At 36.1% G+C, this 12,921-nt stretch overlaps 1 protein-coding gene across 1 annotated transcript in view; it reads left to right on the forward strand.

Moving 5' to 3' along the window:
- The first annotated feature begins 1,793 nt into the window (after positions 1 to 1,793).
- LOC134586103 (squalene synthase-like) overlaps positions 1,794 to 12,921 on the forward strand; it is a 41,792-nt gene continuing 30,664 nt past the window's right edge. Inside the window, exon 1 of the mRNA XM_063441613.1 lies at positions 1,794 to 1,892. Coding sequence (XP_063297683.1) covers positions 1,794 to 1,892 — 99 coding nt within the window. The remainder of the gene's footprint in view (positions 1,893 to 12,921) is intronic.

Below are 12,921 nucleotides of genomic sequence, written 5' to 3' on the forward strand. Positions count from 1 at the left end.
GAATTGTTCACGTGACCCCTGCCAGCAGGAAAAATGTGAGGGGATCCATATGTAAACAGGTGGTTGACTGCATTATGGCATCAAGAAGGATTTCTTCCCTTTTTTTGTACGTTGGGGGATACACTAAGCTGTGAGTGTCTGGTTTGTTAATTAGAACTAATATTTATTGATTTATTCATTTTGTGTTCTGTTTTTAATTTTGCTGCTGAACAGCTGGGGGAAAAAACAAGCAAACAAAAATATCCAGACAAATGTCATGCCATTTTTTTAATTCCTTATATCTAACAAAAAAATTATTCAATGTATCTGTGACGGTCTGAGCAGGTATCACCATCTTGCATTCCCTTTTTCCATAAAATAATAACGCCAATAATCCACAGGTTCCAATATTGCTAGTGTTGCATAATAACCCACACATGAGCCAAAGCTTAATGCTGGGACAAGACTGGTTTAATGGAAAAACAGGCATCCAATTTATACATCACATAACTCCTCCTCTGAGCCAGCGAGATAATTGAGCTTTGTGAACATACTAAACTCAATTATCTTCTGGTCAGAAAAAGTAAACATTTTCACAATTTGAAGAAATACCCCAAAAGTCACATCTCTGGGTAGCTTGACTCTGTGGGAGCAACATATCCAAATTTCAGCCAAATCCGTTTTGTAGTTCCCGAACGGCACCGCAGAGAGGTCTGCCACGAGGTTGAAGCCGAGAAACAGTTCCAGAGGAAATGTAGCAAGAGCTGGTCTCCGTTCATGAGTTTCTATACGAAAACCGCAAAAGGTGAAATATATCTGGTTCGTGAAGAATGCTCGTTCTCCCAATATAGAAAACTCCCAAACGCCGCTCGTCTAAAGTGCTGGGAAATATAACGTAGCAGAGTTCCATAGAGACCAGTGTTCATGCGAGTGCGTAGCCGAAAACAGTTCCAGGCACTCGACGACCAAGTCCAGCTGCCGCGTTCGGGAGACAAGATGGCCGCCACCCATTGTTCTCACCACGTGTATTCGTATGCACGAAATGGCGGCCACCTAGGAGCATTCAATTAGTCTGCGGTTTTCGTACTGATACATAGTGTTCTACGTTCTAATTAGTCACAGGTGTGGTCTTGGTTTCGGGAAACAAACAAATAAACGAATGTAACCACAAAAGAATGAATGACTGTGGAAAGTTAATAGCAGGGAGTGCAAATAGCCAAACGGTGATGGGGATTCCTTCACAGTATCCCACATGTCTGTGTTTTATAAAAGTGAACCTATTGTAATCATAAAACTGTAAAACGTTTGTGGAATTTAGAATAAAGTAATGTTATTAAATATGAGTTTTATGGAAATTTCTGTATTTTTCCATTCTTCGTAACATGTTTTCACACACAAGATGTAATGTCAAATAAACTGTATTTTGAGAGAACAAAATCTGCTGAAATAAACACAATGTATGTTTTGAAGATATTGTTAAGGATAGGACAGGCACTGAATGGGATAAACGTGCTGCATGTGATTATTCTGTATAAATGATGACAGACTATAACTAGCCAGAAGGCAGATGATAGATGCTTTGCCAGGATGGGAGCAGACAATAAGTGCTAGTGTGTCACCCCATCAACAGGTCCAACAAGTTCCATACTGAGCCTTTCAGTCACTTTATCAAGGTACATGCAGTGCTGGGTGGTGATTGGCTGCAGTGTCTGGGGGGGTGGGTTTTACTGGATAGAGGGTCTATATATACATGGTTACGGCTAAAATTGGTAATTCTCCCATTAGATACGTGATTCCCACTTCCAAAGGCTGCCATGGATATCCTCCGCTCACTGCGACATCCTGAGGAGCTATACAACCTTTTCAGGTTCAAGATGGGTGGCTGCCGGGCAGTGATGCCCAATCCAGACCAGGTTAGTCTGGGTCCCCTAAAAAACAGTGGGGATATGGTGAGTCTGGATCCCCCTACAAAACAGGGGGGGGTAATTCCAGGTCCCTATAAAATAGGGAGGTAGGATGAGTCTTGCTCCCCCTATAAAACATGAACAATGTAGTGAGTGTGAGTTCCCTATAAGACAGGGGGTGATTGAGTGAATCTGGTTCCCCTATAAAGTCTTGGCTAAGTCTTGGTCCCCCTATAAAACAGGGTGATGGGTAAGTCAGGGTCCCCTATACAACAGGGGGAAAGGGCTGTGTCTGGGTCCATCTAAAAAACTGAGGGATGGGGTGAGCCTGGGTCCCCTTTTAAAGGGGGTCTGAGTGTTGGTCCCTTACATAACAGGGGGATGGGGTGAGCCTGGGTCCTCCTATAAAACAAAGTAAATGAGGTGAGTCTGCATCTCCCTATATAACAGGAAGAAATGTGTGAGTCTGGGTCCCCCTCTAAACCAGGGGGATAAGTTGTGTCTGGGTCCTTTAGAAAACAGTATGGAATTGGTCACGTTTGAGCTTGAGTGAATGAGGTGAGTCCAGGTCCCCCTATAAAGTAGGTGTATGGATTGAGTCTACGTCCCTATTTAAAACAGGGGGATGGAGCAAGTCTGGTTCAACCTCATAAAACAGGAAAAAAAGGTCACAGTATAATATAGGGAGAATGTGATGAGTCAGGGTCCTCCTTTAAACAGGGGGAATGTGGTGGGTCTAGGTTCCCTTTTAAAACTGGTGGAATGGGGTGAGTGTGAACCCATCTATTAAACAGGGGCATGGGGTCAGTCTGCATTCCCCTATAAAACAAGGTGGATGTGGGGAGTCTTTGGGTCCTCCCAGCAGGTGTAGTAAAGTGAGTCTGGTTCCCAAGGAACAGGGGGACAATTTTACAGAGCGTATTGTGAGGTTCTGTCTCACAGCACAACTCTAAACTATATAATGCAATTGTTTTACTTTGGTATTATTGTATTCTAGTACAATATTATTCTAAATCTAATTTAGATTTGTAACCGCTGGCGGTTCCCTTATTTACCACTATAATGTCTTAAAGCATAGAACTTAGTAGGGCTAACCATACAGATATCTTAGCCATAATGTTATATAGTTAGTAAGAGATCCTCTATTTAACATATGTAAATAATTGAGAATACAATATAAAATAAGGATTGTCTTGGAAGCCATAGATTTTGTCTTTTAGATATTTATTATATAAAAATATAAATATAGACATATCAAATCCATTATAGCAGAGTTTATAAGATGAAATTAAATGCTTGCAAATACCATTAATAGGTTAACATACCCTTCTGAACATGTCATCATGTCAGCCTCTCAGTCATTTTAAGATGGAGCAGCGTCTGTCTCCAAGTCTCTCCTCTGTTTCTTAACATTTTAAAAGTACACCTATTTATACCTTAAGTGTCGTCATTTTAGAGTCACCATAGTTCATATATGAAAAAGTCCATAACTAAAAGCAAGTGCACACGTCATGGGAAACTCCCGGACCTGGGGAACTTCCATCAACTTGGGACAAGATGGCTTCCCAAAGTCTGAATAGCTTATCTGTTGTTTATACTAAGTCGTAAGTGCACAGTCGTGGGAGATTCCCGGATTTGGGGAAGTTCCATTAACTTGGGGTTACCACAGTATATTGTGTACTGAAAGAGTCGTAGTATAGCCTTGAAGCTTGTTTATGCATTATTGTTATTGTAATACGTCTGGGACAAAATGGCGCAAACATATTATGCACTGAGGTTATTGCTTAAAGAAACATCTATGAAAAACAATATGTTCCATTTCTAACACCTTGTCAGTTTGCAATATCTCTTAAAGACAAAGTACACAGTTTAAGAAATACAACATTTCATTCTAAAACTTGTAATATTTGCATTTGCCCATAACACCCTCTCCATTAAACTGTGGGCATTGTAGAGCATTTCTTCCTTAAATTAGTGAACCAAAGTTCTCCAACAGTCTTTAGGTTTTTTGTGCTCCCAGCATCTTTGATCATTGTTGTAACAGTAAAATATCCGTAGTGTGATCTTTTCCTGTAAAGGTGGTTGATTAAAATGAGCAAAGCTTTTGTCTAGGAAAGAATTGAAAAGAACACAAAGTTCCAGAGTAAGATATTCTTGGATGGATCCGGATACGAATTGTAATCCAAAGTTAAAAGTAGTAATTGTATTTGTAATCCAAAGTCTTTAAAGGTCTGTAGAAGTTTACATTCCTTAGATACATTGCTGGAGGTTGTGTTTGTAGAATACCCGGGTATTTGTTGTAGAGTATAGGTTGTAGAGTCCAGCTTTCCAAATATTTGGCTAGAATTGGTTGCAGATATTGAATCGGCATCATCTGTTATCACCGTGGTGATGGTGTTGGTATTTGTCTTTGTCTTTGCTTTTTTTGTTTAGTTTTTTCATGAAATATCTTTACACCGATTATGATGTGTATAGATTGGATACTCTCCGATATTCTTTTACGGAATAAATTAATTGACAGCATTTCCAAGACATTGTCTTAAGTGACATGGATCCCATTATAGTAAATGTTATGTTGATACAGCAATCGAAGTGGATTCTCAAGAACGCCTCTTTTTGCGGTAATAGAATCTTTGTAACATCTCAGTGATAGACATCTCAATGACATCAGGTGCTGTTGTGCTAAAAATGTTAACAGGTAAAATCTGTGGAAAAATCTTTACATTTGTTGTTATACTTTGTATAATAATGATAGATGAAATAGTAACATAGTTAATCTTTCTAGTGTTTTGTTTTAGAGATAAAACCATTGTATATGATTTAGAGATATAAGGATAATATGAAACAGTATTTACCGCCTTTGTTCACAATGGTATGTAAAATTACATTATCTTTAAATGATAAAAAATACTCTTTTGTTCAAAATGTCTCAATATATTTAGAATAGTTGATAATTGGAAATATGACATTATTCATCTTTCTTTGTCCTGTTAGGGAGAAGACAACTTATTCCATAAGTTATGGTTAGATAATATAATAACTACAGTTATTAGTGGCTTAAAATACCAGAAACACCCAAATATTGAATTTTATTTTTATTTTTTTTACCAAGATCTGACAGCCATTGTGGAAAGTCACGTTCGTAAGATTGGATGCTTAACAATGAGAATCTTAATTTTTTTCAATATATTTACCAGCGGCTGTTGGGTGTAACTTAAGATGATTTGGATTTTTTATTATTTCTAAAAGTGAGTTAAGAAAGCACTTAGATGCAATATTGAAGGTATTTATATTTTAACTCTACCTTTGTATAGGTGGCGTTATGTACCTTTAACCATCACAAACCGAATAACATTTTCTTGGTATTTGAAAAACCGATAAAATATTTAATTACGTGTATTTTAATATATATACATAGAGTGGTATGGATGTTGAATTTATATCTTTGACATCTTTTCACCAGTTTGCAATTGGTGACCTAAATGATCAATTTCCAAAATCATCATGTATATCACCTGGACGGGTTAATCCATAATACTCTTTGATTTCCATTGACTGGCCTTGGCTCTGGCAGAATGAATATTTTTATCATTATAAATAAACTTTATGATAGTTGAAGTAAAGTTTCTGCCTGTCTTTCAGTTAAGTTTTAACTGTTGAAGTACTTCACTTATATTAATTATACCACTCTGCAAACTTATACGGATAACGAGTAGTTTCTGATTTAATAAGAACAGTTCACATTTTCTTCAACTATTGCAGTTGTTATTGTAATCATATGATCTTTAACTATCATGATTCAATTATTCATCTGAATTATTAGCTGTTATGCTCTTATACTTTATCTAATATATTTGTTTGTAGGCCATACTGCAGCTGCATTTGGCATTTTAGCAATAATTTTCAATTGCGTTTCAGATATTCACAAAGTCTATCCACCTTTGTAATTAACACATTATGTGCTTATTTTATACCATTAGTTATAGTATCTGTATTATATTACACGTTGTCACTGACACATTTCTGATACAGGGAAAAAAGTAGCATGATTGCTTTAGTAATTATAATTTTTCTGTCCATGCACCACATTCCTGGAAGTCCGGAATATAGCAAAAATCCTTTGTCGTTTGATTCTATGGAGCCATTTAACGTTTTGATTGGTATAGTTATACCAAAAGAGCAAGGAGTACATCGGTAGATCACATCTGCAACAGAACCATTACAGATTCCTTGTTGTATCAATGTTTCTCTGTGTTTATGTTTACAGGAGTTCCTTGCTTTGCAGGTATGTACATAATATGTAGAGTTTAAGAAAAGCTGCAAATCGGGCTTTAGTACAAGTGTCCCATGATGTCAGGTTTCTGAAAGATTTTGCTGGCCTTTTATATTCCATTCTCTTTGCAGGGCATCTGCTCTTAGTAGGCCTGTGTTGTTATTATTTATTAATTGCATCGCGGTTTCTTTCGTTAATTGATATGTTTCTTCCGAATTCAAATTCATATGCCACCAAATGTCATTGTAAAGTTCATTGTTGCAGAATATTATTCCAGCATGGTTTTCACTCCAGTAGGAAATCTATATTCCTCTTCTTCTGCTCCTTCCTATTAACCACGTTTCCTGAGTTGTAGGCAACAATCTGTGTCTTGTACTGTGAGGCACTTTGATAGTCAATCAGGTTTTCTCAGTACCATGTTCCATCTTGAGAAACAGCTGGGTGTTGACAATTATCAGCCTTTATTTCTTTTTCCGGTCATCTTCTGTCTGGATAATAGCAATGTCCAGAATTAACATAGCACTTCTTTTCAGCATAAGAAGGCTGTTTGCGGTAGTCATTCAATGATAAACTATATTGCATAGTCTTTTCTTACATCACCTTCATAGGTGCATCCAAAGTCTTTCACAAGCATCCGTCCCGTCTTTTTCTGTTTTCAGCATGCTTTGCCATCATCGTTGAGTCCATTATTAGGATTTGTAATAGTCCAATCACATCTTTCTCATGTATAATCAGTTTTTGGAATAATCTCAATAGGTTCCTTGTGAAATACCAGTGTAGGTCACATTAGCAATCATTGCACTGTGAGCGGTGTCTCTCCTTTTGAGATAGTTCTTGGAGGCAGTCCTCACGATCAAAGAACTTGTATAATGTGCAGTCCAAGTCAGTTCAGGTGCTTCCTGCTTGTTAACATAATCCCAATGCAGTTTTTAAAACGACAGCTAGGGTTGATGTTATGATAATGCTGCAGATTGTAAGAAGGAGACACCATAACCAATTTTCTAGCATCCTTTTGCTTCCATCTTTGCATTTCTTTCTTACTGTATAAGATAATTCAGGTTCAGTCTGTTTTCTCCATAATGATGTTGATGATTCATTTTTCATACATTCCATGTTCACTGGAATCTGTCTGTTCATCCTTCTCCTTCACATTTGCAGGTTCAGATGTCAGATCATGATTCAGTCTGTTACGTGGCTATGATTCTAGTGGCTGTGTTCTGGTGGCATTTTTGTCATCCTCTGTTTGTTTTATCTTGTCATCTTTAACAGCATCCATTGTGTCAGTCAGTGGTTCTGTGAACGTCCTGTAAGTATTTAGCAGGTTGTAAAATATCAAAACTTACTGTTCTCGGTTGGCTCTGATTGTTCTCTGTAGTAAAAGTTCTCGGAGTCACCCTCTCCAGGACAAGCTGGCCAACAGTAAGAAAAAGTTGGTGGTGCAAGGTGAGGTGGGCTGAAAAAAAAATGCCCTAAATTTCTCTAATAGAACCAATGGTTCTAAGCTCTCCATGGTGCAGAAATATGATTGTCAGTGAAAAAACGTGTAACATTTCATATGGTGTCTCACCATTTGTATCATCAGGTATGTTGTGAATGCTCATCTGTACCATAGGAATAAATAGATACCACTGTGTGGGGCAAGCAACTGGTAACTTGGTTAATAATCATTTAACCTCAGCATTTTCCCAGACCACAACCCCACTACTTTGGGGGTGGTTGGGGCACTGAAATCCCAAAGTAACCCAAATGTGGTTGCCCAGTTTTAGGTTTCCTTTGCAGTAACTGCAGGACCACCATCCAAATGGATGGCCCTGGGATTATCAAATGCATACTAAGGAAGTGAGACTAGAAAACGTGGTATCAGAGGTGGCACTTCGCACAGGATATATCCAAGTAAACCTGGTACATGCATCAACACATACAAAAACATATTTATAACCATGAGATGTTGGCAAACTTCCAATGTATAGTAATTCAAAAAGTACGTTAGATATTAATATTTCAATAAACAGTACATCAGTAATGTGGCAATAAGCAAATGCTTATGATTACTAAACACATGAATTACAGTATTTCCCATATTGGGCCACCAATATTCCTTTTCAGGAGTCAGAAGTACATTACCTCTCTCTATAAGAGCTTGTCCTAGCCATGAAAAAGCTTTTGGGCAAGTCTATCTTTCCTCTATAGGAAGAACAACCAACATATTACCTTCAATGGTTATTATGTAATTAACCCCTCTAAACGATAGGAGTATTTATGTGGATACCAGGTGGATAAGGTCTGGATATCCTTGCAAGCATAAACTCTGCATCATGACTGAGAGATAGGGTATGCAATGTGATCCAGTGACCACAGACACATTGCATCAAAGTGCCTGTTGACGGCCAACTATATGAGGAGAGGGCCCATGCTTTGTTATAAGCATGTCCATACACGTATTACAATGCCAGGCTTTCAATTTGTTTCCACAAAGCAACATGCAGTTGTGGATATAAACACGCGACGTAGCGTAAGAAAAACTATTTGAACACCAGACTGAGACTCGAGATCAGTGGACCAAAATAGATAAATTAAATCCTATCAATTAATATACTTTCAATATACTTTCTCTAAATTTTCTCTAAAGTTTCTCTAAAACTTTATCCTCTGTATTAACTATGAAATATTAAAGTTAAAACAATAACATTTAAAAGCCAACTTTTAGTGTGCATAGGAATTACAAGGCCGTTCGTAGCGTGAGATAAAGAACAGCTTTTTTAAAATCCGAATAGTCTGTGAACACAAAATGACCTTGCACTGAATATTCACTTGCAGGGGAAAAAAACAAAACCTTTTTTCTTTTCTTTAGTAAATTAATTATTTAATTAAACATAGTTAGAAACTCCCTCAAAGTCCAGATGACTTTGCAAGAAACATGTCGTCTTTAAATACTGGGTAAGTCTATTAAACAGTGAAATAGTATTTTTACCCTGTATATTATGTCACAGCTATAATGTGCAGTATAACAAACTATGTTATAAGTGTTATGCAAACTGTTCATTAAAAGCCAGTGGTCTAGCGGGCCATAGAATATTTATTTATTTATTCTTTAAAGCTCTGACCTCAATCGGTAAAGCAATATTGTAATGGTGTCCATTGCAATCTGCTGTCTTACTTGCTGCTGTCAAAAATTCTGAATATGTTCAGAGATTTCTCGGGCAATAATAAATCCCCAACTTCTCATTTATGCTAAACCTGCCTGTTGTAAACGTATTCTGTATATTTCTTGACATAAGTACTTGTACTTAAATCTGTTTAACAAAACTGTTTATATTGTGGTAAAAATATATATATATTTATTATTATTTATTTATTTTTAACATTGCTTAATTTTTAAAGATACCTGCATATTTAATGAAATATCCTTTATATGTCTTTAAGGCATAAATATCTGCAAATTAAGTTTATATACAAAATGCATGTTCTGGATGTTCCCACAATACCTCTTCTATTATTATATTTTTTATTTTATTTTATTTTATTTTAAGTGTGAAATCTGATTCCTCTTAGGATGAGCACCCATCCTCAGCCCCCCAGTTTCAGAGGCCCCTTTGGAGGTGACCACAGAAAAGTATAGATTCTATAAAATAGATGTGAGGGGGCTTTGGACAGTAAAGTCACTTTAATTATACTTTTCATATAGCAGATATGTGATATGCAATGGGATTTACTATATCAGAGCATTATCACTTTAATTGACACTGCATTATTCTTTATGCATTATGATTTTTCTTTTTTTCTTAATTTTTAATGTCTGTTTAGAATATTGCTGGCTTTGCAATATCACATTAATTTTGCAGTATATATATTCACAATGCTCTTACAACATATTATTAAAATTAGCCTCCTTCAGTATTAGCACTATCTACCACTGGAATTAGTGTAAGATACACCAATATGTCGTGGAACTGAATCCTCATATATGAGATTTGAAACTGTATTTTTATTTCTACACTGTGCCCTAATCTGTATTTATATACACAATTGCGGCAGCATATAGCTTTTAAAGAAGCAATTATTGCACCCATCATGTGTGGTTGACTGTGGACTTTTTTAAAACCTATTCTTTATTTTTATTTTTTTATAAATCCGTTTCTGGCTCTGAGAGAGCAGGCTGCTGAATGCATGTAAATGCTCTTATTACCTGGTCTATGTACATTTATTTATAAACAACATTGGTGTATTTATTTTATTTTATTTTATGAAAACCTAGTTTATGAAATTTACTGAGATACATGTGTCTGATCTGATTACAGTCAGTAGTACAATATCATTGTTCTAATTTCCTTACTGCTAGCACTACAGGTACAGTGGGATAGTACCACTTATTTAAGTAAGCTTTCCCTTTTAAAATTGGTGGACTTTAATCCGTCCGCCATTGCAATAGACTAAAGACTGTACCTGAGTAAGCAAAGTCATTATGTGCAGGAATTGTGCACTTTAAATAGTAGAATACTTATGCTATTCTAGTGAATTGGGCTGGCTGCTTAACACATCATTTAGTATCTTTTGGTCACATTTAAAGCTGTAAATGTATTTAACATTTTATTTAAATAAGCCTTTAATAATTTCAGTTTAAAAGCTATCAGAGATCCTGTATAGTTACAATTTTATTTTGCCCTGATTTATTTTACATATATATTATTTTTAATCATTTTATAAATATTTATTTTTGCAGAGCATTTAGAGAAGCAAAGGGTGTATAACCACCTGTTGCCCTTTTTTTCTAGGAGGGTAGTATAATTTCAACTCTGTTAAGGAAAAAATATGAGCTAGTTATCATATATTATATAAAATATATGCTGCAGTGTACTGCATTGTACTGCACTGAATGTATTTAAAGCCATGTCTTTTCTCTTTATGGCTGTAAGTAATAATGTTGTTCATAATTTGGAATATAAACCAACAACTTCTCAATTCCTTGGAATGTTTACATGTCTCCTATCTCCGCAACCTTGGCTGGAAATTCCAGACTCCAAAAATAGTTATGCTGTTATAATTCCTGATTTTTAATGAACAGCTAGCGTAACTGTATGCTAATATGGAATATGGAAATTATCACTGTTTTATAAAACTTTTCTTATATAGTGGACATTAGAATCCAGAATGCAGTAATGCAATAATTAAAAATCCTGTCTGTCTGTCGCTTATGTGGCATGAATATTTTCATTAAGCCATAATGCAATTTTCTTTGCATTCTTGGAATTAGACTTCAAATTTCATCGCTCTCTGTCTTATCACTTTTCTGTTTACAACATTTTGCATTAATCTTTTTCCTGCGCATGCATACTACGCAGCTACAAAGAGAACATATCCCCCTGCCTGCAATCCACTGTCCTGGAACTAATGGGCCATGCTGTGCTGGTGTATTAGGCATATTAAGAAGTTTACCAACTATGTATATTTGCTCTCTTATGATATTAATTAAGATCCACAATATTTCAGCATTGTATGCTAATTACAATGTACCTGACACCTGAACTTAAAGTGCCTTGTACAAGTTCACATTAAAATCCTCTCTCCATGATGAAGATCTCTCTCTGAGTCTGGGCTACAAATAGCTCATTATATTCTTGATATTTCAAGACTTGTGCCATGACAAAGTATTGTGTCTTCTCTTACGTATAAGAGGTTACCTAGGTATTTATTATTTTATAGTTAAAGCTTCCAAGTACAAGTCCCTTCGTGGTCGCCAACTGTAACCGTTTGCGGTTCCCTTATTTACCACTATAATGTCTTAAAGCATAGAACTTAGTAGGGCTAACCATACAGATATCTTAGCCATAATGTTATATAGTTAGTAAGAGATCCTCTATTTAACATATGTAAATAATTGAGAATACAATATAAAATAAGGATTGTCTTGGAAGCCATAGATTTTGTCTTTTAGATATTTATTATATAAAAATATAAATATAGACATATCAAATCCATTATAGCAGAGTTTATAAGATGAAATTAAATGCTTGCAAATACCATTAATAGGTTAACATACCCTTCTGAACATGTCATCATGTCAGCCTCTCAGTCATTTTAAGATGGAGCAGCGTCTGTCTCCAAGTCTCTCCTCTGTTTCTTAACATTTTAAAAGTACACCTATTTATACCTTAAGTGTCGTCATTTTAGAGTCACCATAGTTCATATATGAAAAAGTCCATAACTAAAAGCAAGTGCACACGTCATGGGAAACTCCCGGACCTGGGGAACTTCCATCAACTTGGGACAAGATGGCTTCCCAAAGTCTGAATAGCTTATCTGTTGTTTATACTAAGTCGTAAGTGCACAGTCGTGGGAGATTCCCGGATTTGGGGAAGTTCCATTAACTTGGGGTTACCACAGTATATTGTGTACTGAAAGAGTCGTAGTATAGCCTTGAAGCTTGTTTATGCATTATTGTTATTGTAATTCGTCTGGGACAAAATGGCGCAAACATATTATGCACTGAGGTTATTGCTTAAAGAAACATCTATGAAAAACAATATGTTCCATTTCTAACACCTTGTCAGTTTGCAATATCTCTTAAAGACAAAGTACACAGTTTAAGAAATACAACATTTCATTCTAAAACTTGTAATATTTGCATTTGCCCATAACAGATTAAATTAAGAAAATTAATGGATGTTGCTGCTTTGGTCTCTGACTAGGCTATATATTTGCATTTGCCCCAAAGGGCCAAATGTAGTCAGCCCTCTCCTTGGTTCCCTCCTGCAGGGGGAGTGGGGC

The sequence above is a fragment of the Pelobates fuscus genome, chromosome 2, assembly GCF_036172605.1.
Source record: "Pelobates fuscus isolate aPelFus1 chromosome 2, aPelFus1.pri, whole genome shotgun sequence".
In the NCBI taxonomy this organism is placed as follows: domain Eukaryota; kingdom Metazoa; phylum Chordata; class Amphibia; order Anura; family Pelobatidae; genus Pelobates; species Pelobates fuscus.